General features: G+C 40.2%; 2 protein-coding genes and 1 non-coding gene across 3 annotated transcripts in view; 2 read left to right on the plus strand and 1 right to left on the minus strand.

Moving 5' to 3' along the window:
• The window catches only part of Cryz (crystallin zeta), a 26,674-nt gene extending 19,841 nt beyond the window's left edge, over window positions 1-6,833 (minus strand). The window contains exons 1-2 of the mRNA XM_070007299.1: window positions 6,594-6,833; window positions 730-853 (exon numbers count right to left, since the gene is read on the minus strand). Coding sequence (XP_069863400.1) covers window positions 730-840 — 111 coding nt within the window. The 5' untranslated portion in view covers window positions 841-853; window positions 6,594-6,833. The remainder of the gene's footprint in view (window positions 1-729; window positions 854-6,593) is intronic.
• Window positions 6,706-26,947, plus strand: Tyw3 (tRNA-yW synthesizing protein 3 homolog). Its single transcript, XM_070007300.1, has 6 exons — window positions 6,706-7,004; window positions 10,461-10,541; window positions 12,453-12,551; window positions 17,236-17,307; window positions 19,917-20,050; window positions 25,550-26,947. Exons 1-6 carry the CDS (start codon window positions 6,762-6,764, stop codon window positions 25,770-25,772), a joined length of 852 nt encoding a protein of 283 aa, XP_069863401.1. The 5' UTR covers window positions 6,706-6,761; the 3' UTR covers window positions 25,773-26,947.
• On the plus strand, window positions 24,063-24,192 carry LOC138817393 (small nucleolar RNA SNORA40). Its single transcript, XR_011368848.1, has one exon. It is a non-coding gene; the product is annotated as a small nucleolar RNA SNORA40 (small nucleolar RNA).
• Window positions 26,948-27,626: the final 679 nt, after the last annotated feature.

Here is a 27,626-nt window from a genome sequence, read left to right on the forward strand (position 1 = left end):
GTTTGATGGGATTCATTGTATATGTATATGGAATGAAATTCCCTTTTGTACAGCTAATATATGCTAATAAAAATCTTTTTAAAAAGAACATTTCAGGTAAAAGAAAAATTGTGCACAATGTCAGAAGGAATAAGAAAGTCTTAGGAATATGGGATATAATTCTAATATTGTTACAACGCAGTCCACTGAGAAAATGATAAGAAATAAACCTTTAAAGATAGGTTATAGCCAAATTGTAAAGATCTGCTAAGAAATTAGACTTGAGAGCTGTAGTGAGTGCAGTTATGAAAATAAATACTTTTGAGTGAAAAAAGATAGTTCTATAACCAGTAGTGGTGATTAAATTCTACAATTAAAATTCTCTTCAATCATATGTGAGAGAACATGAATGCGGAAGGAAATTCTCTTCCCAGTAGGTACCAAAAAAAATTATGGAAGTTTATAATAGAAAAATGTCAAAACTACTTAGGAGTTTATTCATAGCTATTTATTACATTACATAGTTGATTCTAAACTTCAAAATCTCTCTTATACTCAAAAATCATTCCTTTTCATACATATTCACTATTATTTGCATTAATTTTGCCTTATAGACAAACAGTGTAAAACTCTGCCCTAATTCAATGTCTTTATAAACCATTGTGAGTTTGCTTCCTTTGAACACTAACTTGGTGTGGTAGGGTCTCACGTTCAGAGTAATCATTGCCTGAGTAGAGTAATTATTTCCACCTGACGGTCTTTTGGAACTGGTATAACGACATCCGACTGCAGTTTCAGCACTTCTGGTCCACCGAATTCATGAACCCGAATAGCCTTCATCAACTTTTGTCCAGTTGCCATGGTGATCTAGAGTCTAAGAAAAAAATAATATATTATCATATTGTATCAAGGCTATCACTATGTTCTCCCCCCCCTTTCTTCTGAAAGGGGCAGATCAAACGATTTTTCAAATAACAATTTAAATCATGAGCTTACCACTGATCTCATTTCATGTTTAAGGACCTTTCATCTTACAAATCCTTAAGCTACAAAGAAAAATAATTCATTCTGTTTCCTGTGGGGACTCAGTGCCTTCAATAAGAGAATCAAACATGCAAACAAAAACATCTGGACAGACATAGCATGATACCACATCTTATAGCTGGAGTGTGTGTGTGTGTGTGTGTGTGTGTGTGTGTGTGTGTGTGTGTGTGTGTGTGTGTGTGTGTGTGTGTGTGTGTGTGTGTGTGTGTGTGTGTGTGCGCGCGCGCGCGCATGCACGTACACTTGGTTTTCAACATCTTAGAAATTCAGGAGCCAGTACTAAATTTATGAATATAGATAAATAGATCTCTTTGTTAAAATGTGGAATTGTAAACAGTGAAAGATAATAAACACACCTGTAACTAGCTCTAATAAATGTTAACATTTTAATCACCTAAAACATTATAGATATAATTGTGTACGCATCTCCAAACCTATTTCTGGACTACTCTTTTTAAGAGGTGATTATTATAAAGTCAGTGCTAATCATTCTTTAGCATGGTATACCACTACTACATGTGTTTACACTAGTAAAACAATATTGTTTTTGTTTTTTAACTCAGAGCCTCCAGTTTGTTCAGCGTGATTGCTCAGCTGGTACTCTACCACTAGATCCACATTGACAAATCAGATTTGCGTTCGTTATTTTTTTTATTGTGAAAATACCATACAGAGGGGTTACAATTACATGGGCAAGATAGTGAGTACATTTCTTATCAAGCATTATACAACAATGCATTTGTTATTTTGGAGATGAAGTCTCAAGGACTTTTCTGCCCAGACTGCTTCAAACCACAATCCTCCTGACAACTTTTTAAGTAGCTAGGATTATAGGCATGCACACTGGCAATTGGCTAATATGTGTTATTATTTTGCAATTCTTCTAAACTTTACTTAGATTGTGCTATACTTAATTCTGCAGTTTACATTTTCCTTTCAGTGTCACGTTTTTGAGAATTATTGTTTTGAAACACTTGGCTTTATGTTGTTAATAAAAGGGAGAAAATATTAAAAGTTGAGAAACACAGCTTGTATACAACCTTTGCAATTTGTATACAACCTTTGATTCTTTTATAAATTGCTAGAGCTCAACCAACTTTGTCTTACCACTGTTAATAATAAATTGAAAACTCACAGTTAAAGATAAATAATAAGTTGAAAAGAAAACTCATAGTTAAAGATAAATACAGTGCAGTAATTGTATTCAATGTATACTACATAAAAACTGTAGTATGTAACTTGTGGGTTGGGGGAGGGGGAAATGGGGGATGCAAAGGAAGGGGTGACATTACAAAAGCAGTATATTCATAACCTGGGTTATGGAATTGTAAACCCTCTATACAACTACTTAATAATAACAATAAATAAATAATAAGAAAAGGTGAAAGATATTTAGTGTATAAAATCATATAACTTTGGAAATTCTCCTATATTGGTAGAAATATATGAAAGGGTTTTGCTTATATTTCTATAATTTTAATTGTAGATTATCGTAATTTCCTAAGCCAAATCCAATATTGCTAAGTCCTGCCATCACCTAGAACATTTTTGCTAACTTCTGAACTAATCATGTCTCCCAAATAAAAGTAGTTTAAATATCTGAGAGTTAAGACTAGGACCTATGATGAAAGAATTCAGACTTTGTACCAGAGCTCAGCACATGATTCCTCAGAACATAGCCAATACTGGTTACAAAATGTCATTCCATGTGTGTAGGGGGTGGGGGGGGAGAGGGTGGGGATCAAAAGCATTTAACTGGTGTTATTAATGAGGAGTTCTTGATACAATCAAAATCTGCATCATTTTAAAATCCTCTGGTTGAGTGATTTAAACCAGTGCCTAACACAAAGAAGAAAGTGAAATTTCCAAAGGTTCATTAGCAGTAATGTACCCTGACAAAACAGTCCTCCAAAGAGCAGCTCAGCTGCAGGAAGACATGAGCTAAATACACAGTAGAGCAAGGAAGCCAGGAGGCAAGGAGGCAGTCCTGAAGGCAGGAAGACATGTCAGACACAGACCAGCACAAGTTTGGCCAATCTTACTAGATATTTCACTACTGCGTATTAAAGGCATCACTCAAACTGGGATTTTCTTAGATAAAAAGTGAACAGTGTCACCAAAAGTATGTCGGCTATAGACATACTAAGTGTTCTGGGTTTGAATCCAGGCTCTATCATCTACTAGCCACTGGCCTCCAGCAAGGCAATCAACTCTTTGAGCCTTTCCTTTTTGTACAGACTAATAATACAATTATTAGTCATTATATATAATTAATATAGTATTAGAAGGACAATTAATAAAACCAAAATTAGCCTGAAATAGGACCTGCATCTTGTACGTTACATATTTATTTCTCTTACATTTTGGCACTGAGAAAGTGAGAGAAAGGAGCAATGAAAGAATAAGACTTAATATTGGGTTTAGGGATCCACCTGCCTTGCCCAGCATACCACACTGTCTTACAGTGCTTGTAAGGAGATAGAGCATGACCTTGACAGCACTAATTTCTACCCTGCTTCTCTTGATCTTTTTTCCCATTGAGCCTTTGCCATTCTGATTGATCAGGCTCCAGTCAGTGCTCATTGCCTTTGAACTCAACTTCAGCAGCAGCATCTGTTTCATAATACTGGCCCTCTATCAAAGAGAATCATAAAAAAAGAATAAAACAACATGACACACCAACAGTAATTATGATAATTCTCAAAGACCAACAATATCTTTTATTTAAAAAGTGTCAGTAATTAAATCACTTTCTATTGATTTAATTATTTTCTCAAGTAGAAATTGATACTAATTAAGGCTGTTTCTTCATGGAGAAGTAAAAATAAAATCGCCATTCATTTCATGAATGAGAAAACATCAGAAGTTTAGAGACTTGAAGCAGAGCTAGAAAGCAAGTCCTACGCCTTAAATGTTTTTAGTTGATTTTTTTTCTTTCCTTACTATGTGATCCTTTAAATCTCACCCTTTGAAATGTTAGCAGAGATCACCTTTAATTACCTAGAAAAAAAATACCATATTATTTTATTTTTCTCATAGCCATACTGGGCGTTTAAATTTAGTGTTTCAAGCATTCTAGGCTGGCTTTCTACAACTTTCCACAGAACTCTTGCTTTACAAATTTTAGAAGGACAATAATATGATATAAATAGGATCACATATTTTATGTTTAAGGCATCTACTTAAGAATTCAAAATTTTTTAATGTATGTAACTCAGGAACTCCAGTAGAAACACAAATGATGTGTTATAATTATAATTTTTAATTATAATTTTCTTATCTATAAAAGAGATTCTTGTGAAGGTGAATTGCAACACCCACAGATGTTCACAGCACATCTGACAGGCAGCATACCTAAACATAAAGTTGAGGTTAAATCCTTTGTGTTCCCAAAATGAACAGGGCTGACCTGGTTTGATATTGCTTAAAAAAAAAAAAAAAACTGTGGTTCAAACAAGCCTTTAAAAAATTTAATTAATTAATTAATTAATCTATTTATTTGAAAATCATTTGGAGAACTTTGATTTAATTTTTTGATTTTCCTATTTACCACTAAAAAGTTGCCAATTCTCCTGATAAGTTTAAAATTCTTCTAACAGTAATTTTCTTTTTTCCAGGCTATGTTAAATGAAACATCTAAGAAAGATGATAGAAGTGTATACTTTAATATAGAATGAATTAATTCACAAAACCAGAAACATGGCACATTTATGAGGTAAGTAAAATCAAGAAATTATTAGGAAAAATGTTTTTAAATGTAAACTTGGAAAGATATGCCGCTTTTAACGAAGAATGATCTATGGACTTTGGCTTATTTTGATAGCTATTTCATTTTTTATTGTCTGACCATACTGGGGTCAGGACTCTGAAGTTGCTAGAGAGGCACTGGATCCATATAGACCTATTTTTCATGACCCAGAAATGTATTTAATTTTTTTCTATTTTTTTGGTCGGTTGTGGGGCTTGAACTCTGGGCTTGGGGGCTGTCCCTAAACTCTTCATTCAAGGCAAGTGCTCTACCTCTTGAGACACAGGGTCACTTCCGGTTTTCTGGTGGATTAGAGTCTGACGGACTTTCCGGCCCAGTCTGGATTTGAAGCGTGATCCTCAGATCTCAGCCTCCTGCGTTGCTAGGATTACAGGTGTGAGCCATCAGCTCATGGCTAGATTTTTTCTTTTATGCTGGCCTGGGGTCTGAATTCACAGTTTTAAACTCTTGTTTGGCTGTTTTGTTCCAGACTGGCACTCTACCACTTGAGCCACACTTCCATTTCCATACATATATTAAAAACAAAATTAATGTGGCTAGAGAAAATTCTCTGCTTGTCAATGTGGATATGAAGGCCCATTTGATAAGGGGAGTAGGTAAATCGATAATTCTGAACCACTAAGCATCTGAGGGGTTAAATTTGGATTGATTGAGGGGCAGGCTGCTCTCCAGCATTGGGAGAGTTTAGATGATGGTTTTACTAGAGCAATGAGCAGACACAAGTGCAGGAGGCCTGTTGACTCACTGCCATTCACAGTAGAAAAGGACAAGCATTCCAAACAGTAGCCTTCACAGGGTTCAATCGCTAATGCATGGTCCCTGAGCCACACTGAACTCTAAGAAGTCAGTAGACACACAACCAAGGATCAACAGTGTTTTTGCCGTTTTTTAAATTTTTCTTTCAAAAATTATTCTAGGTGAAGGGCACTGGGTCAATAAAGTTATACACATTTCTCTCACAAAGGAGCCTGCTACCCTTGCTTGCAAGCTGGAGGCTGCAGGAGGAAAGGGAGCTGGGGAGACCTAGGGTTGTAGGAACCTGGAGGAATGCTTTCCAGCAGTTTGACCCTGGGCGGGTGGGGGTGGGGTGGGGCTGCAGGAACACCCCCACTCCCCCCCCCACCAGGGCCCGGTGCTGTGCTGTGAGAGCCTAAGCACAGATCCCACTGGAGCCCACAGATCCCACTGGAACCCAGGGCTGGGAGGCCAGGAAGACACCCCAGGTGACTTGCTGCTAGGCCCTTGCAGCCCAGGAGAAGCTTGGCAGAATGGCTTCTCCTCCTTTGCACTGGGGAAAGTGTGCCTCTGTGTGTGTGTGTGTGTGTATGTCTGTGTGTGTCTGTGTGTATGTCTGTCTGAGTTTGTCTGTGTGTCTTTCTGTGTGTCTGTGTGTGTGTCTGTCTGTGTCTGTCTGTGTGTGTGTGTCTGTCTGTGTGTCTGTGTGTGTGTCCGTGTGTGTCTGTCTGTGTGTCTGTGTCAGTGTGTCTGTGTGTGTGTCTGTGTGTCTGTGTGTGTGTCCGTGTGTCTGTCTGTGTGTGTCTGTGTCAGTGTGTCTGTCTGTGTGTGTGTCTGCCTGTGTGTGGGTGTCTCTGTGTGTGTGTCTGTCTGTGTGTGTCTGTCTGTGTGTGTCAGTGTGTGTGTGTCTGTGTGTCTGTCTGTGTGTTGCGGGGAAGGGGGGCAAAATGGGAGAGAAGTGCACACACAAAAAAAAAATCCACAGACTCCGCTGGAAACAGCCAGGGGGAAACTGGCAACCTACGCAACTAAGGGGACATCTTTTTCTATTTTTTAAACCACTTACCTGTCTCTAGAGCGGGACCGGAACCTGCTGGGCCCTCTGGGATTGCAGGGCCGCAGCAGGCTGGCCGTTGCCAGCTTTCACAGCCCCACCCACCTCGCGACTCCGCCTCCCTCGAGGTCGCGGAGCGACGAGGAAGTCCGGACCTCCGCGGCCACCGTCCGTCCCAATATGGCCGCGCCCGGGAGCCGGCTAGACAGCCGCGATCGCCCCGCGGGCCGCGGTCTGACCCGCGTGTCCGTGGACCCCAGCGCCGAGTTCGGGCGGTGGAAGGCGCAGCGTCTGAACCGAGCCGACCTGAGCCGCAAAGGAAGCGTAGACGAGGATGTGGTGGAGCTCGTGCGGCTCCTCAACTCTCGGGAGCAGTTTGTCACCACCAGCTCCTGCGCCGGCCGCGTCCTGCTCCTGGACGGGGTGAGGCCTCGCGTCGCCCCTCCGCCGCCGCGCCCTCGCCTGGGGCCCGCGGAGCGCGCGCACCGCACACCGACCCGACCGCAGCGCGCGCTCCCCACACCGACCCGGCCGCGGCGCGCGCTCCCCACCCCGACCCGACCCCGACCGCGGCGCGCGCTCCCCACACCGACCCGGCCGCGGCGCGCGCTCCCCACACCGACCCGACCCCGACCGCGGCGCGCGCTCCCCACACCGACCCGACCCCGACCGCGGCGCGCGCTCCCCACACCGACCCGACCCCGACCGCGGCGCGCGCTCCCCACACCGACCCGACCCCGACCGCGGCGCGCGCTCCCCACACCGACCCGACCCCGACCGCGGCGCGCGCTCCCCACACCGACCCGGCCGCGGCGCGCGCTCCCCACACCGACCCGACCCCGACCGCGGCGCGCGCTCCCCACACCGACCCGACCCCGACCGCGGCGCGCGCTCCCCACACCGACCCGACCCCGGCCGCGGCGCGCGCTCCCCACACCGACCCGACCCCGACCGTGGCGCGCGCTCCCCACACCGACCCGACCCCGACCGCGGCGCGCGCTCCCCACACCGACCCGACCCCGACCGCGGCGCGCGCTCCCCACACCGACCCGGCCGCGGCGCGCGCTCCTCACACTGACCTGACCCCGACCGCGGCGCGCGCTCCCCACACCGACCCGACCCCGACCGCGGCGCGCGCTCCCCACACCGACCCGACCCCGACAGTGGCGCGCGCTCCCCACACCGACCCGACCCCGACCGCGGCGCGCGCTCCCCACACCGACCCGACCGCGGCGCGCGCTCCCCACACCGACCCGACCGCGGCGCGCGCTCCCCACACCGACCCGACCCCGACCGCGGCGCGCGCTCCCCACACCGACCCGACCGCGGCGCGCGCTCCCCACACCGACCCCGACCGCGACGCGCGCACCGCACACCGACCCGACCGCCTCCGCCCTCCCCCCGGCCTCCGAACCCCCCTCCCCTGGCCTCTGTCCCCCCCCCCCTCCGCTGCCCCCTTCCCCCCCCCCCCCGGCCTCCGGCCCTGGGGCTAGCGGGTCTCGGTAACTGGATTCATGACCCGCAGAGGACGGCGCCGACCCTGCTGCGGGGATCCGGCGCGGCCGGAGCTCGGTTATTTTTATGCCCGTCCTGTGGCCTGAACTGGAGGCTTGGTGCTGTTTCCTCCGGGCTCGCGCGCTAGCACCTGGAGCCACGGCCGCCGCCTTTCCGGGCTCGGGGTGCTCGTTAACGGGGTGGTACAAGCCTCACGGACTTGTCTGCCCCGGCGGACCTCGATTCCCAGCTCTCGGCCTCGGGAGTCGGTTAGGATGACCGGCGCGAGCCACCGGCGTCCCGCAGTCCGCACTAGAGTAGTTTAAAGACCTGCCACCCAGGCCAAGTCCACTTCCATCTCTCTAGCAAGTCGGTTCCTCTGGCCCGCGGGTGACCCTCAGAAGCTGGCTGACTCCTGGTGTTCCGCTCCACTCCTACAGCCCCTACAGCCCCGCTAGTGCAGTACTAAAAGCGGCGGGTGTGTACTTACCATAGGAACCAAACCTGTATGTGCAGTGCGGAGAGTTTTACAAATCCAGCCCCTTCCAGCTTCAAGAACCGAAAGTGGTGAGGATAAGAGTTCTGTGTGGAAGAAATACATCATGTACTAAGACGTTTATCGTTGTCTGGCCCCAGTGCCGGTGGCTCAGGCCTGTCATCCTAGCTACTCAGGAGGCCGAGATCTGAGGATCTCTGTTCAAAGCCAGCCCGGGCAGGAAAGTCTGTGAGACTCTTATCTCCAATAAAACCAGAAGTGGCGCTGTGGCTCAAGTGGTAGAGCACTTGCCTTGAGCCAGAAAGCTCAGGGACAGCGCCCAGGCCCAGAATTAAAGCCCCACGACCGACAAAAAATTCTCTGAGTGTTTTATTAGATCATTCAAGATAGCAGATCCATAGGCTCATTCTTTAGGCCCAGAATTGGCTGATGATTTACTGATTTACCAAATTAGCAAGGCTTATTTCTTTTCTCCCTATTTCCGTGGCGTCTTGAGCAATCTTGCCCATTTGTGGTCTCTCTTCTCCCTTCTACTATCCTAACTCAGGTGGACTTTTGCAGTGTTTCCTACTAAGTCTGTTCTCCCTTCTCCAAACCATGTTACACGCCAACGGATTCACCCTACAGAGGTAAAGGTAGTAAAAGGTAGCACTCACTAGTGCTCTACCACTTAGGAACTAGTGCTCTACCACTTGAGCCACACCCTTTTGCTTTTAGTTCTTTTCTCAGAATCTCAAGCTTTTATTTTTTTTTCTCCTGGGATGGCTACAGTTTCTCTCATTTCTATTTCTTGAGAATTTGCATTGGAAGCATAGGCCACATCTCTGGTGACCAGATTGGCCTTTTAAAAGCAGAATACTGTGTGAACTCATTCTGACTTTCATTGCATGTTTTTTGCATTAGAAATCCAGGCCTCTACTGTACTGTACCTTTTAACTCTTATTTTCCCGTATGCTTCACCTTAGCTAATTACTAAAATTGAACTTCCTTTGTCATTGTTTTAACTTGCCTTTGTTATTATTTATGTTTTTCTTCCTGAACCATTTCCCCCATTTCTGCATATCTGGAACTTTTCCAAATCTTCCCCCTCCTTTACCCAAACATGCACACACGTACACTTATATAAAGACATACTATCTTATAAATGATAATAATTACTGTCTTTGAACTGGCTTAGGACTATATCTGAGTCTCTATTTAATGTCTTCTTTTCTTGCACTTTATTTTTTCTCTTATTTCAGGATTTGGAGTGACTTTTAAAAAGAAAACAACATGGAAAATTTAGATTAATTAAATAGATCATTAGTTTCCAAATCATTCCATTAAATTCTGTAAACTTAGTAAGGCCACACTGTTGCCTCTGAGACAGACAGTAACTAGCACAAGGTTACATTCATAAATCACTGAAGTCTTACAGTGGAAACCAAAGTTACTCAATGCTTATACAGCTGCAAAGGCCAGACAGCAATCTCCTGTCCACCATAATAATAGTTACTTTGTAGAAGTATAGTAATTTCTGTGCATGTGATTTCCTACATTGTCTTTCCAGTGTATTCAGGGTAGGATCTGTGTGTATCTAACAGAACTGTGCAAATAAACATTTGTCAAGTTTAAGTCACTGTTAAATGTTTGCCTTCTTGAAACACAGACTTTTTGTCCTAGCTTCACTTTAGACTATATATAAAGTCTAATGCATGACTATATTTCAAAAAATTATGTATGCATTGAGTACTTTTTCAATCATATGTCAACTTATTTGGGTTCAGTTTTTTATCTCAAAATTTATTGAGTTGTTTTTGATAAAGCTAATTCACATTATTAATGTAACCAAGCTTAAATATCATATTGTCTTGTACTAATATTTATAAATATTTAAATTATCATTGTAGGGTGTAAACGGTTTTGAGGTTCAGAAACAAAACTGTTGCTGGCTACTGGTTTCACACAAACCTTGTGTAAAAGATGATGTGGTAAGTTTTTATATACTTATAAATAAACAAGTTCACAAATATTTTAAAAATGTTGATGGATCGATGAATTGATTGATTGATTATGACTGGGTCTTTGCTGTGTAGTAAAGGCTAACCTTAAACTCAAAATCTCCTGCCTCTGCCTCCTGAGTCCTGAGGCTGGAGCACTACCATGCCTGTCCACTGTTACTTTTATATGAAAAAAATAGAACATTCAAGGTGAGGTATATATATTATTTTAATGGCTGAATATTATAAATCTATAAAGCATTTACTACTGTATCTCAACAAACAACTTTATGCATATCAGAAAGTTTATAAAGCTGTTGGACACATTGGATCCAAATTTTCAATTTCAGTCCTGCCACTTAATGACTCTATAACTTGGAACAAATTATAGAAGGAGAAAGGATAACATCTGTGCATTACCACCTTCAGTATTGGAAATAAGTTACACATGACTTATGCGGATTCCTACTAGAAATTTTTCATACATTCTGTGCTCACTTTCCCCAATTGAAGTGTTTAATGAGTTCATATAAGTTAGCAAATGCTTTATTCCCAATGATTATTAGAAATCCAAGTTCATGTCAGACAAAAAAGGTAATTAAAATACTAAAAATGAAAGAGATGGATCTGGAGTCAGGCATTATTGCTTCAGGTACTCAAATCTTGTCTTCCAAGCACTTCCTCAGTATCCATCTTTGGGAACTGGCTTCTCTGCATGTTGGCCCTTTTCTTCTGCTGCAGAAAATCTTTGTGGCAAAAGTGACAGCTGCCAGAAGTCCCAGCATAAGACTTTCTTATATTCGTGTATCCATCCCAGGGAAGGACTCTTTGGTTTTTCTGTATGAGGTGTTCTCCATTGTAGATCAGTTATGAAGCTATGATGTATGACACGGTGTCCTTAGGCATAAGCATCTGAGGCTTCTGACATATATGGATAGTGATGAGTGATAAGGTCATAATTGATAGTCCCAGCAGAATCAAATAGGAAAGAAGGAGAGTATTGCCCAAAAATGCTCAGCAGGCAGAAATAACTCGTGCAAATTCTAGCTTTGACATATTAATGTGTTTCACTAGGCTGTGCTGCACAATAAACTATAATAGGGCAGCCAAGGTCAAAAGGCAATTAAGCACCCCTCAAGGAAGAAGCCAGTGAATAACTCAGGATTTCTTAGAATAGACAGCAAATACACAGGGTCGAGTGGTATAATGTTTACTTAAAGCTAGAAAGAAATGATATGAAATCCAGCACTTAGTGATGTGTCAGACCTCCAGCCTAGCAGATCTGATGGGCTGTGACTGCATGCATCTAGCTCTGTGCTGCAGCAAAAGTATACTGAACTTGCTCTACTGGGTCTGCACATGTAGGTAAATCATTCCAAGAAAATATTTTTGTGCCCTGTACGGAAGAAACAGAACTGTACTAGCTGTGACCTGAGTTCTTTGTATGCATTATGATAGCTTAGCTTACTAGTAGATCCTGTATCCAACTCTAAGTCCTTCTAGGAAGAAAGGAAGGGTGCCAGGCCTTACTTGAACACTTCTCTCAATACCTGTCTCTGCCTCAATCCACAAAGAATTTAAAGTCTTCCCATTGTGGTTTTTGTGTGCCACACTCCTGGAATTAAATAAGATACTGGTTTACTTTTTCAGGGTGTAGCAATGGTTGGAAAAATGATACAGATGGTTTATGGGAGAGTTAGAATCAAATCGTTTACAAAAATAAGCTAATTAATAAGTTTTTAATGAAAGAGGGCCAAGAAAGCAAAGGGAATGTTATTAAAGAAATAGGATGACTTGGACCTGAAAGCTTCTAGGAAAAACAAGCTAGCTATAAAGGTGAAAGGTGACCAAAGGACAGGACGGTATAGTTGCATCTAATATTATCACATTTCATTTATTTAGATGGTAGCTCTGAAGAAAGCGAATGGTGATGCCATCTTAAAATTTGAACCATTAGTCCTTCATGTGCAGTGTCGGCAGTTGGAGGATGCACAGGTTCTGGTAAATATTTGTAATTGTAATTGTACTTGAATTATCTTATTTTAAGCATTAAGTTACCTATAAAAATAATCAGTTGCTAGATTGTTTTGCAGTTTTTTTTTATTTAATTATCTGTCAATGCGTCTGATTAATCTATTTATTTTTAGTGTTAGAAAGAAAAATTATCTAGCAAAATATAGCATCCAGATTATGGCTCCTGTTTTTGTCCCTTACTCATAACTTTCTCATCATTTGAATTAGTATTAAGCATCTGCTTGGTTGTGATTTTCTTTTTTCTTTTTTTTTGGGGGGGGGAGGTCCGGTCGTGGGGCCTGAACTCTGAACTCTGGGCCTGGGCACTGTCCCTCAGCTCTTCAGCTCAAGGCTAGTGCTCTACCACTTGAGCCACAGCGCCACTTCCGGCTTTTTTCTTTTTGCTTATGTGGTGCTGAGGAATTGAACCCAGGGCTTCAGGCATGCAAGGCAAGCACTCTACCACTGAGCCACCTTCCCAGCCCTGGTTGGGATTTTCTAGTTTATCTTCCCGTTCATTTTTATACCTTTTGTGACTTACACATAAAATTGTATTGCCTTATAAGCATTCATTTAGTAACAAAGTACTGAGTCCCCATTTAACAGGCATTAGCAGTCCTCACCAATGATGAGTAAGATTGGAGAGGTTCTTGGTCCATCTCTTAAGGTAAGATAGCAAAATTAAACACTGCACAGGAAAATAAAGAAAATGAGAACTGTAAGAACAAAGGGTCCTTGAGGGGCAGGGAGCACCAAGCTGATGATAGAGAATAGCATAAAAGGAAATCTTCATACAGGCCTGTTAAAAGAGGTTTCTTTAAGACAGAAAAGTGGCAGACAGACTAATAGTGCAAGCTAAGGAAAATAATAGTACTGTCAGCAGGAAAGAGCTTGGACCTAAGGGGAGAACCACCTGAAAGATGAGAGATGAGACCAGGTTGTTTAAGGCCTCATAGACCAGGAAGAAGAAATGGGGCTGCTTTCCGAGTGCAAGTAAAAATTACAAGGCTGAGGGTGAGCAGCTTGATAAGAATTGAGTCCTAAAACCCTCAGTTTTGGTCTACTATAAGAAGACAATGGGAAATAGTGATGACTTGGCCTAACCTGACAGTACTGTAAAGGGTGAAAAGGGAGCTGATTCAAGATGTATTTTAATGTTTCAGTTGCCAGATTTGGCAGGTTGCATGGGGAAGATCAGCTTGAGAGAGGAGGAGAAAAAAATATATCAAAGATAACTCCTTAGGTGTAGCTTGAATACCTGGGTGTCTGTATTTCTTATCTACTTACGTGGGTGTGCTGGAGTTTGAATAGGTGGGAATCAAAAGTTCTGGTCATCTATTAGATATGAAATGTGATTGACAGCTGTCTCAGTTGCCTGTCTGCTAGGGCTACCATAAGAAAATCCCATAGGATGGGAAGGGGAAACAAAGGAGGAGGCTACAATGCTTGATAAGAAATGTACTCATTATCTTGCCCATGTAATTGTAACCCCTCTGTACGGTATTTTCACAATTAAAAGAAAAAAGAAAAGCGCATAGGTTGGATGAGTTAAAACAAAAGGAATTCATTGTCTGACAGTTCTGGATGCTGGGAGTCCAACATCAAGGTTGGTTTCTCCTCAGGCCTCTCGTTGGGTGGCAGGCAGCACCTATCCTGTATCCTTTCATGGCCTTTCCTCAGAATGAATGTCAGTAGCATCTCTTCTTACAAAGGATACCAGACCTACTGATTTAAACCCTACCAGAAATCCTCATTTAACCTGATTTAGTACCTTAAAAGTCCCTATGTCGAAATTCAGTCACCTCAGGGTTAGGGCTTCAATGTAGAAATTCTGAAGTCCTGTGGATCCAGTTCAGTCATAACAACAGCTAAATGAAAATTTCAAACTGATGTTTAGGTAGAAATCTGGAACTCAGAGGAGTGGACTGAAAATACACTTTGGGAAGATGCCAGTACATAGTATTTAAAGTACTGGGCCTAGATAAATCATCTCTAGAGGAAAGGCAAAAGAGAAAGAATGGGGCTGAGGAACAGGAGCACTAAGAGATATCTGTAGTGGCATCAGTTTTTACTTTCTCCCTGGAAGTCCTTACGTTATGCCCTCATTATACCAGAACATATTACTTAACCTATAACCCAAACTTTTAGCTCTCCTTTTCCCATACCAGGTCCCATTCTGAATGCTAGGACTGAAAAGGCTCATCCATGATATTCTAGGCCAGAAGCCTCAGTGAAAGGAACTAATTGCAATAGAATTGGAGAAACTGAGGGCTGGGAAGATGGCTTAGTGGTAGAGCGCTTGCCTTGCATGCATGAGGCCCTGGGTTCGATTCCTCAGCACCACATAAGCAAAAGGAAAAAAACCTGGAAGTGGCGCTGTGGCTCAAGTGGTAGAGCACTAGCCTTGAGCTGAAGACTTGAGGGACAGTGCCCAGGCCCAGAGTTCAGGCCCTAGACAAACCCCCCCCCCAAAAAAAAAAAGAAAGAAAAGAATTGGAGAAACTGAGAAAGTCTCTCATTCACAACTCTGTGAGCACAAGCATGGAAATCTGCTGGGTATTAAGGAAAAGTTGAAAGAAAAAGGAAATTTATTTCTTCCTTAATGAGCTTTTATTTATGCTTTAGGGGAGGGATTGTCTTATTGTAATAAGTATGATGTTTCAAGGAGCTATGTTCGAGAGTCGTGGAAGATATATAGTTTGATGAAAGTAGCTGGGGAATTTTTTTTTAGGAAGTAACTATTTTAGGAATAAGAAATAATAACAAATACAACAAAATAATAACTACTGAGAATAGTACAGGTAGAGGGATCAACAAAAATGGAGAAATTGAAGAAAGGGTTGGAGTATTCACAGATCTGAAGGGAGGCCAGTTGAGGTTAGATTAGAAATGAAGGCAGCAATCAAGCCAGGTCAAATAGAAATTACAGAAACTGGTTTAGAATATAGGTTCTGTCACTGGTTGGTCTGTAAGGATGGATTGTAGGAAACAACAATGATAGACTAATCTAGAGATTCAAAGTGTAGAGGAAGGTGATAGACACCAGAGAGGGCTTGAGGAGTACTTTGAAGGTTGAGTCAATAGGAACTGGGTATAGGAGATGAGGTAGAAAATTCCAAGACTAATTGGGTTTGAAGTCAGAACTGAATGAGATGAGAAAGGAGTTTATGAAGGTTACAGTCAAGTTCAGGCTAGAAATCTGAACTGGAAGTTCAGATTTAAAGAACATTTATGTTAAATGTTCTTTAAATCAAGAAACTGGATAGAAATTCGAAAGGAGAACATGTACTTAGGGCAAGGTTCTCAAGTTTCCTTCTATTGAAATATAGAGCCAAGTAATTCTTTGGGTCAAAATGTCCTATGCACTACCCATTATATACCAGCCTCCTCTCCTTTAAGCACTCCCAGCTCTGAAGCTGGCAAACCAATGTCTCTAGGCATTATAGAATTGTCCCCTAAGGGAAAAATAGTTCTAGAGTAAGAACTGAACTAGAATCTAGGTGCCTGTGACTCATGCCTTTAATCCTTGCTACTCAGGAGGCTAAGATCTCAGAATTATAGTAGAAGTCAGCCTGGGTGGGAAAGTCTAGACTTATTTCCAATTAACCACTGAAAAGCCAGAAATGGAGCCATAGCTCAAGTGGTAGGGTTCTGGTCTTGAATAACAACAACAAAAACCCCACTGAACTAGAGAAACAAAAGGCTCCAGGGCCACCATTTAAAGACTTTTTAGACATTTAGAAAATAACAAGGCAAAATAACTTAACATGGTCTTATAAGTTCAGAGTTTGGGGGCTTTATATGCTTTTTTTAAAAAAAAAAATTCAACAAAGCCTTTTTTAGAAAAATAAAATGCTGCCTAGGTGTAGTTGCCCGTATCTGTAATCCTAGCTACATAAGAGGCTGAGATAGTTGGATAGTTGTGCCCCAGTGGTGGGATACACTTGTGGTTTCAGCTGCTCAAAAGACAGAGGATTATTGCAGTTTCAAAAAGGCTTATGAATCACCCAGCACTGGTGGTTCACACCTGTAATTGTAGCCATTCAGGACGATGATCTCTGTGATTCAAAGCCAGCCCCAGCAGAAAAGTCTCTGTGAAACTCTTATCTCCAATTAACCACTCAACAACCAGAAGTAGAGCTGTGGTTCAAAGTGGTGAGCACTAGCCTTGAGCAAAAGAGCTCAGAGACATTGCCCAGGCCCTGAGTTCAAGCTCATGACCCTATCTGGAAACCAGACCAAGGCAGAACTCAAGTGGTAGAGCACTTGCCTAGCAAACACAAAGCTCAGAGTTAAATCTCTAGTACTGAGGAGGGCAGGGAAAGATTCTTGGTTAACTCTTAGAGAAAATTTCATTCATTTAGATGTTTTAATTAATTTTGTTTGCTTTTATATAACATGGTTATAGGAATTCGTCAGTTCTTTTTGCTATCTTCTGCTGTATGTAAACTATCACTAGCCAAACCTCTGTCTTATTTTATTCTAGTTGTGTTTTTTCTTGTACTTCAGAAACCAATATTCTGATATGTCCAGTAGGAATTTTGGTAGAATTTAAGGCATAGTCCATATAGCTAAAAATCCTTAATAGGTTTTGGAGTTATATTATGTTTCTATGTCTAATGCACTGAACTGATTAGAGTACCAGAATATAAAATGTTTTATTTTCTTATAGCATTCAGTGGCAATTGACTCTGGTTTCAGGAACTCTGGCATCACAGTGGGAAAAAGAGGAAAGACTATGTTGGTAAGATACCTTTTGGCAAAAGTGATTCTTTGCGTGTAAATTGGTCCTGATAATTGAATAATCTTCTAGCTAGGCTCTTGTATCCTTCTATTCTTACTCAATTTTTCTTCTCATTTCCTTACTCTAAAGTTAACAATAACATAGTCGCTTTCCCAGAAGGCAAAGGCCAAAGTTTTTACATTTATGGTCTTAATTTATAATATGCTACGTGATTCTCTATTCTCCTTTTTGTAAATTGTCAAGGCCAAATTTAATAAGCATCATGATGTTGTAGCAAGGGCCACGTAGGCATGTGAAGCATTCCCTAGTGACACTGCTGGACCGCAGTTATACCCCAGGAACTTTTGCAAGGTCTTTAACCTCCCAGGTCTGAATTTCTCAGTCCTCTCAGAGGTCCAGCAAACTACTATCCTAGAGCCAAGTATAGCCGCAGGAGCCAGAACCCACTCTCCCTACTGATTAGCCATTAGATATGCTTGCTTTGGTGTCATAGTAGCAAAACTGAACAGTTAAACAGACACTTTATGGCTCACAAAGTCAAAAATATTTACTGTTATTTCACAGAAAAATATGTCAACTAGATGATCTATAATACCCCCCGATCCCACATTCTTTTTGTCCTTTCCTGACTGAGCCAACCCCTACTTATTTTACCCAGTTCTGATCGCCTGTGGTATTTACTGTTTGGCCTGGTATATATTATTTGCTTTTGAGCTGGATCAGATTACCCACTATTCTAGCTTTCTAGACATTTTCTGTCTATTTTTAACAAATAACCTATTTTCCAAATAGAGAAGCCTTACAAAAAAAAGAGATCTATAAAGCATGACTAAATAGAAAATCAAAGCCCTCAGTTCTGGTTTGTGTCCCCACCACACTGCATCTGTGGCCTTTGCAGAAGCAGAGTCTCACCTTTTTCTCCTTTGTTCTTTGTGTCCACTTAGTTGCACATCCTATCAAAATTTCTGCCTCTATTTTCTCACACCTGACTCTACCCCAGACCTCTGCAACGTCCTCTGCTTCAGTCTTTGCTCCTTACTCCCCTCTCTATAGCTATTTCTGGTTAGTTTTCATAATATAGATAGTAATAGTCCAATCAACACTGTCAGAATCCTTTGAAAATTTTGTGTCTCAAGATTTTTTCTAATATTCAAGAGGTTATCAAAACTGTTTGCAGATATCTCTTTATGTTGATATTAATAGATCTTATATGACTAAGTATGCCTATATGACCATATAGACATATATGGTCATTGTTTGCCAAATGTGTTGTATTCTTCTCTTGTGTTTCTGTGGCCAAAGTGGTCTCTCTGTGTATGTCTGGTGAAATTGCAACTTTTATTAAAAAAAAAAAATTTCAACTCAAATCCTGATTTCCCATAAAACTGAGTCCTCAGATTAGTTGTTCTTTCATGTTTTATTAGCACCTGTGTACATGTATGTGAGTGTGTGTGCAAGCATGTGTTTCTTCTCCTTCTTTGTTCTTGTGTTTATTTCCTGTTGTAAAATGTGAGCTTTAAAGGCAGAGGCCCCCTTTTCCTCTTCTTGCATTTTCCCAGCATACAAGAGAGCTAGAATATTTCAGATACTCAGCAAAGATGAATTTTTATTTTATTCTGCATAATATGGTTTGTTTGTTTTTTTTTGTTTTGTTTTTAATTTTAATTTTTGCTTTTTTTTTTCCTGCTCTTCTTTTTACCTTTATCATCTATTTGGAATATGTTGACTGCTTTATGCCAGGGCCACTAAGATTGGCAAGCCTAAAGCATTAAAACAAAACAAAACAAAACAAAACAAAAAGCCACTTCTAGACTCCAGTAGCTCATACCTGTAATCCTAACTACTCAGGAGGCTGAGATTACAGGATCACAGTTGAAAGCCAGCTCCAGCAGGTAAGTCCATGATAGCTTTGTCTCCAATTAACCACCAAACAGCCAGAAGTGGAATTGTGGCTCAAGTGGTAGAGCACTAGCCTTGAGCAAAAACACTTAGGCACAGTGCCCAGGCCCTGAGATCAAGTCCTAGAAATGGCAGGGAAGACAGGAAGGAAGGAAGGAAGGGAAGACAGGGAGGAAGGAAGGAAGGAAGGAAGGAAGGAAGGAAGGAAGGAAGGAAGGAAGGAAGGAAGGAAGGAAAGAGAGGGGCGAAGGGAGAGAGAAAGGAAAGAAGGGAAGGAAAGAGGAAGAAAGAAAATAGTCATTTTGTGTGAACTAAGGAATGGTGGCATCTGGTCCCTTTCTATTTTCCCTTGAGGGTTCTTTTAAGGTTTTATTTAGTTCTTTTCTTTAAATTGTGATTTAAAGCTTAGACATAGTGAGATTGAAAAGTTCTGCTCTGGATTCTTTGATACCCTCTGCTTCTCTGAAGACAAAATGTAGAATTTCTTTCTTTAGAATGACTGTATATAATGAGAAAATGTACTTAATCTTCCTTGATTCAACGGTGTTCAGTTAAATTATATCAAAGCACAGATGTACATGCTATAGTAAAACTAAACTGTTCAAGTCCAACCCTGACTAGAACTTTTCTTTAGTTATCTTTAGTATCTGTATCATATTAGTCTTTATATTTAAATTTAAACTGTTGTTCGTTTGTTTTTTTTCCGGTAGGCTGTCCGAAGTACACATGGCTTAGAGGTTCCATTAAGCCATAAGGGAAATCTGATGGTGACAGAAGAATACATTGAATTCCTATTAAAGATAGCAAATCAAAAAATGGAAGAAAACAAGAAAAGAATTGATAGGTATAACTAACTGAATATTTCTCTTATTCTTTATTTTTTGTACGGTTTTTATTGTAAAAATGCTGTACAGAGGGGTTACGGTTACATGAGCAAGCTAATGAGTACATTTCCTATTGAGCCTTGTTGCCTTCTCCTTTGTTTATATGTCAGCTTTGAAAGTATTAATCCATACCATTTTTATATTTTCAACTGCTTTTCTACTTGGAGTCTTCTACTTCTGCTTTCCCAGTTTGCAGTGGCTGACAGGTACATGACACTCTGGCCATTGTGCTTTTTCTCTTACTGGGATAAGACACCCCTAACTTGGATGAGATGGAATCAAATTTTTTTTTCTAATTAGTATCAAGGTTGAATGTAGAGTCTGCAGTTCACTGAGATACTTGCTCAGCTGATACTTTACCACCTGAGCCATGCCTTCTACCCAGCTTTTTGCTAGTTATTTTGGGGATGGACTCGTACAAGTTTTTCTGCATGAGGTGGCTTTAAACTGTAATCCTCTGGATTTCAGCCTACCCAGTGGCTAAGGTCACAGGCATAAACAGCCAGTATCTGGCTGTTTTGAAAACAAATCTGGGCTGGCCTTGAACTCCTATCACCCTATCTCTGCCTCCAAAGCAGCTAGGGTTACAGGCTTTTGTCATCTCTCCTGGCTTAATATCTAGACTTTTTCTTTTTTCTTTTTTTTTGTGCCAGTCCTGAGGCTTGAGCTTAGACTTAGGGCTCAGGACCTGTCCCTGGCTTTTTTGATTGTTAACTGGGGATGGACTTTCCTGGCTTTGACCCATTATCCTCCTATTTAACATCCTCAGTAGCTAGGATTACAGACAGGAGCCACTGATGCCTGGCAACATTGAGAACTTTTTTGAAGCAGCAAAGTCTAGAAGTTCCAGTGGTACTAGTGTGACATGGTACAAAGAAGTAGAATTAATCTCCAAAGGCAAAAGTGGATTCAGATCATATTCTTCCAAGTTATTCAGTCTGGTTCCACCAGGTTACTCTATGTCTTAATTTTTCTGACTTGAGGGAAATAGCTATTTTTAAGAATAGTACAAAAAGTTTAAAAGATGTCAAGTGATATCTTTACCCCTTCCTAAGTTGGCCAGTAATCACAATTCTATATCTAACCCATGAGAAAGGGGTAGGTCTTAAACTAGCCAGAGCTAAAAAACATTGACTGACCCTCTTGGTCAGTGATGAACTTTCAGAGTAGTGGCCTTTCTGTTTCATTCACTCAAAGAGAATAAACCTAGAGTCACATCAGATCAGTACCATCACATCACTTCCTTATTTGAAGCATAGAATTAACAAAATTAAATGACTGTTTTCTTAGTTCTCCCAAGGAAAGTACATAATAATGTACCATTTTATATACATCGTAGAGAAGTTAATTCGTTACATATAGTGGATGTCTTAGAGCATTTGGGCTTACTTTCCTAGCTAGTTGGTAAAAATGTCCAAAGTACAAAGATTGTAACAAAAGCAATGATTCCAGGTAAGCAACTGAAAAACAACTAGCTATTCACCAACCTACAGATTTGAACATTAGTTATTAACTGACTGATACCATGCCAAAAGTTTAATACATTTATTAGACAGTAATCCAGTGAGACTATTTGCTAAAACATAGAAAGTAGCAAATCAGTTCTTTCTGTTTCCTTACTTGAATTTTAACAAGATTATAAATATAGCCTGAGATCAACTAACTATACACCTGGTGAAGTTAATTGAGCTACATTCACCAACTCTAAAATCAAATTACGTTTTTAAATCCATTAACTCAAAAATACGTTTTAAGATTATAGTATGCATACTGCTATCAAGAGAGCTATGCTCATCATATAAAATCAGGGAAAAATTAAAGAAGGGTAAAAAATGTCTTAAGATACTGATTAGACGATTACATGTGAATTCAAAAAATGTGAACAAATTAGGGAGCTGTTTTGGGAGCAGCTGTATATTCAGCCAAGTGCAGAGAAAGCTACAAGCTGCTTTCTGATGCTGAAAGGAGAAAAAATAATAATAAATATGGGAGGTGATGAGTTATGCAATCAGACAGGAAAAACTAAAATTATTCTGTCGTAGAACCAGTTTCACAATTCAGCTGTCCATAGAGAATTTTTCTTTACTCAAAAATCTTCATATAGAACACTTTAGCAAGAAGAAATTGTCTGCAAAAGTAGAAATGAAAATGAAGAGGTGAAGTATTTTTAATAGAAAGTCATGTTTGTAAAAACAGTTCCCAAGCCCACTCTGAGTGGGAAGAGACTTCCCCAGCAGCACAGCTGGGTTCCTGTGGTTTCTGGAGCTGGGCAGGACAAGGCCTGCGAGGAGCAGCCTGCTTTGTAAACAGTGAATTTGGAGACTGGAAGAGACAGGGATTGACACCAGGCCTAGTAGATGATTTCAGACTTAATGATTTCCAGGTGAAAATACAAAGTGTACAGATCTATTTACTAACTACAAGAGGAAGGCTTTCTTTGTGTCTATTAATAGGAGGTTAGGATATGGATCCAATGAAACCACCAGTTGTCTAGGAGTAGAATGAAATTAACCATGAATGAATGAGATTAACTCTTTTCATCAGCTATGTAATAAGAAAATGTTAAACAAAACACAGCATAAAAGGGCTGGGTATATTGGCATATAATATTGTTAAGAATAGAATATGAAAGACAAAGTAATTGAATCTATTTCTAGTGAGTTGATATGTCTTAACTCTTTTTTTTAACTGTGATAAAATATGTATAACATGGAATTTCCCAATTTCTCCAATGGCATTAAAGTACATTGACATTGCTGTGTAGCAATTACCACTATCCATCTCCAGAATGTTTCCATCATCCTGCACAGAAATTCTGTACCCATTAAACAGTTACTGCCACTCCCCATTCTCCCTGTTCCCAGAGAGCACTACTCCTTTCTGTCTCTGAATTGGACTGGTACAGATATTTTATAAAAGTAAAATTGTATTTGTCTTCTTGTGTCTGACTTACTTCACTCATTGAAATCATAAAGGTTCCTCTATGCTACAGCATATATCAGTATTTTCTTCTGTTTCAGAAAAGAAAAAAAAAAAATGCTTTCCATTTGTAGACCCTTTTTTGTTTATTCATGTGTCCATAGACAGTTGAGTAGTTTCTACCTTTTACTTACTGTGAATAATGCTGCTTTCAACATCAGTTTACAGGTATCTATCCCTGCTTTCAGTTCTTTTAGATATATATCTAGAAGCAAAATGGATAGGTCACATTGTAATTCTGCATTTAATTTTTGAAGAGCCTCAGTACTATTTTTTCACAGCAGCTATACCATTATATGTTATTACCAGGAGTGAGAAACTGCAACAGATTCTTGCCAACACTTGTTATTTTCTAAGCTAGCAGGGGGTGAAGTGCTGTATCAGTATAGTCTTGCTTTTAATTTCTGTAGTGACTAAGTGATGTTTGACATCATTTCATGTGTTTATTGGCTATATGTCTTCTTCTTTGGATAAAGATTCTAGTCCTTAGCCTGGCGCTGGTGGCTCACGCCTGTAATCCTAGCTACTCAGGAGGCTGAGCTCTGAGGATCTCGGTTCAAAGCCAGCGCGGGCAGGAGAGACCTTGAGACTCCTATCTCCAATAAACCACCAGAAAACCAGAAGTGGCGCTGTAGCTCAAGTGGTAGAGCGCTCGCCTTGAGCTGAAGAGCTGAGGGACAGCTCCCAGGCCCAGAGTTCAAGCCCCACGACCCACCAAAAAAAAAAAAAAAAAAAAAAGATTCTAGTCCTTTACTCATTGTTTATTTTGAATTGTCAACTTTTTTGTTGAGATGCAGGAGTTCTTTATATTCTGGATGTTAATCCCTTATCAATATATTTTTCTTTGTGGATGATATTCCAATTTTGTGGATCATCTTTTTGTGATACTGTTTTTTCACATATGAAAAATTAAGGTACAGTTCATCTATTTTTTTCTTTGTCATATATGTTTTGAGTGTCATACTTAACAAATTATTGCCAAATTTAGTGTAATGAAACTTTTTCCTATACTTTTTTAAAAAGTTTGATAAAGCCTTACAGATAGGTGCAAACAGTAAATCCTCCTTTGCAACCCAGAACTCATTGTTGAGTGAGATTTTTGATACATGTGAGAAGGAATATGATTTCCACAGTAGTTGGCAATGTGGGGGTTTGTTAATCCACAGGTTAACCCTGAGAATAAAGTTACTGTTAAAGCTAATAAAATAAAATAATTGTAGTTTCAGTTCTTGCATTTAAATCCTCGAGTTGAGCAATGGGTGATTTTTATTTTTTTTTTATTTATTTATTTTTTTTTTGGGTCCGGTCGTGGGGCCTGAACTCTGGGCCTGGGCGCTGTCCCTCAGCTCTTCAGCTCAAGGCTAGCACTCTACCACTTGAGCCACAGCGCCACTTCCAGCTTTTTTCTGTTTGTTTATGTGGTGCTGAGGAATCAAACCCAGGGCCTCAGGCATGCAAGGCAAGCGCTCTACCACTGAGCCACCTTCTCAGCCCAACAATGGGTGATTTTTAATACTGGTATGTAAATGGCTGAATGAGAGTCTGGCAAGACCTATTGTTGGTAGATCTTTGCTGTGCCACAGCTACAGTTCAAGTTCCATCGGAACTCCTTGTGTGACCTAGTCTAGCTCTGCTTTCAGTCTCTCCGAGGCTAGATAATACTTGGTTCTTGGCAACAGGTGAAAACAAGGGTTGCCCTAATTCTATCATACAGGTGATTGATTAAAGATGTGTAAGTGCTTATAAAGCACTGCTGGGCATTGGAATCCAGAGAAAAATCTGAAATGGGGCCTGCTGGGATAGCGATAGCAGCATAAATTGAGACTCCAGACTGTCTCCTAAGTAACTGTAACTCAACTTGGAAAATGTTAAATACCTAAGAAAGATAGATAGAATACTCTAGGGTTTCCAAAGAGGAAACTTATTTTATTCAAAGAATTCTAGAAGTGCTTCAGGAAAGAAGGCAGTGAACAGGGCCTTAAAATTACAGGCAGAATTTTTGTATGAGAGAAAGGGGAAATTTCATGATAGGCAAAGAAAAGGACAACAAAAGAGAGTAGTAATATGTAAGCCATAATAGAAATTAATGAATAGTTTGCCTGATGCAAATGGCAGAAAAGGAAGAATTCTATTACATCACTTTGCTGCTTTCTTTCCTGATTGTACTGCTCCATTCCTTCCCTGTTTTTTTATTTTAATATATTTTCCTCGACCCTTATATCTGGTATGAAATGTGAGCTTGAATATATGTTGTTTAGAGGTGATTGCAATCCACTTGTCAGGATTTTTCTGAACTGAAAACATATTTACTACTTAAGCAATGTCAAAAGCAAAGGGCATATTATTCCTATGACTTCAGTTTTTATTTATAAGACTCATGATAGGACATTGTTGTTTTACATAATCTAGAAATTCTAGGTATATTTCAGTCATTACTTCCAAAGTGCACTGATATTGCAATAATACTTAATTGTTCACAGGTTTTACAACTGCCTACAGCATGCTTTGGAAAAAGAAACAATCACTGATTCACATCCTAAGGTCAAAGAGAAAAACAAGTCATCTTATACCCACAAGAAAAAGAAACCAGAAAAAACACATGGCCAATGTATTCCTGAAGAAAATGATGAAAAAGTTGAAAGTGACAATGATGATGATGATGACCCAAAAATCAATTGTACCATCTTCCCTGAAGATTACTAGCATTTACCTTTGAAGTGTTTTGGTAAAATGTTTCCAGTAGATTTTATAAAACTGCTCTTTATAAGAGCTTTTTGCATGTATTATTGATTTAGAAAAACAATATTTCTCTATATTCAGAGAAACCCATTTTGATGTATACATGACTTTTAAAAATAGTTTTGTATCTTTATTCAGTATGTTTTAATGTTTGCTCATTTAATACTCCCTTGTTAAACACAAAGAGAATCTTTGCAAAATTATCACTTTCAATGCCTCTGTTTTGTTACAACTTCCAGTTCTATGAAATAGGAAAACAAAGTACAACATTCTTTGAAGACAACCTTACATCATGGACATTTCATTAAAAATCATAGTAACATGAAACTAACTTTGAAAGTTCCTCCAGCTTTTAGAAGAAAGTTTGAATTTACTCCTGTTTCCATGGAGTACAGTGACAAGTTGTTTTCCCCCTTTTGACCTCTTGAATAAACAACTGATACCAATTTTATTCATGACAAAATATCTGAGCCCCTTTTCCTCATTGTTTATTATAAATCAGACCTTAACATTGTACAGACTTTGAAACACATGGGCATAATTTTTCACTAAGGCTGATCAGAAATAACCACTAACACATAAGCATCATACTCAAACAAGTGTGCCATAGGAAAAAATTCAAGGATCAGAAGCCTTGAGTGTGAATTGAAGCTAGAGCTTCTAGAGCAAACCATTTACTTTCCAGAGCTTCTGTTTCATGCTCTTCTGCATAAAAGTATTTCTGATATCTGCCTTATTTATATTATAGGAGTATTAACAGTATCAAATTTAAAATATTTGTGAGTAGATCATTGTGCATGTATGTGAGCATTTATCATTATAAAATGATTATTTAAAACTTTTTAGAATGTACCAAATCATAAAAAATATATTTAAGGGGCTGGGAAGGTAACTCCGTGGTAGAGTGCTTGCCTTGCATGCATGAGGCCCTCAGTTTGATTCCTTTGTACCACATAAGCAGAAAAAGCCAGAAGTGGCACTGTGGCTCGAGTGGTAGAGCACTCACCTTGAGTTGAAGAGCTGAGGGACAGTGCCCAGGCCCAGAGTTCAGACCCCACAGCTGACAAAAAAATAAAAATAAAAAATAAAATGTATTTTAAAAAATTACTAGTTAGTACTAGAACTAATCAATTATTAAACCCCAGAATGTCAAATAAAAATACAACATAGTAAACATTGAGTTGTGATTTTGACAATTTCCATTTTTTAAATAATTTGTCTAAGCTTTAAGAATTATATTTAGATTTTCCTCTAAATACTTTCCTCCTGACAGCTTTATACTCTTAAGAATTGGTTGATTTTCTAGACATCTGCTGTTTTCACAGTAAAATTAGCAGAGTGAGTTTTCAGATTGTTCTACATGTAACTGTAAGGTTTTTTTTTTCTTTGTCCTATCATGCTTTGAAGTGCTCTCTTGTTACCCTATAAAATACTGACATTTTTTGACCTAATTTCTTTTTGTAGTCCCACAACTTTTGGGGAGTCCTCAAACCCAGTTCTAGTCCCAAGTTTATTCTTGTTTCATTGTTCAAGAAAGAACTTTCTTTGAATGCTCAATCTTGCTACCCAGTATTTGGTTGGCCACTCTTGTGTCCATGAATCTGTCCTATAAGTGATTTCCCAATTACCATCTTCTAAATCATTTCTTGTTTATGAAATCTCCATTTTTTTCTCACTTTAGAATCATCGATAAAATCTTAGAAACATACAGAAAGTTACTCAATCTCCAGAGATGGTTAGGAGGCATTGTATTTTTTTAAAGTTCCCAAGTTGTTCTTATTGTAAATGAGATAGGAATATCATAGACATTCCAAAATT

Source organism: Dipodomys merriami, unplaced genomic scaffold, assembly GCF_024711535.1.
Source record: "Dipodomys merriami isolate MVZ:Mamm:240054 unplaced genomic scaffold, mDipMer1.0.p SCAF_7, whole genome shotgun sequence".
Lineage (NCBI taxonomy): Eukaryota > Metazoa > Chordata > Mammalia > Rodentia > Heteromyidae > Dipodomys > Dipodomys merriami.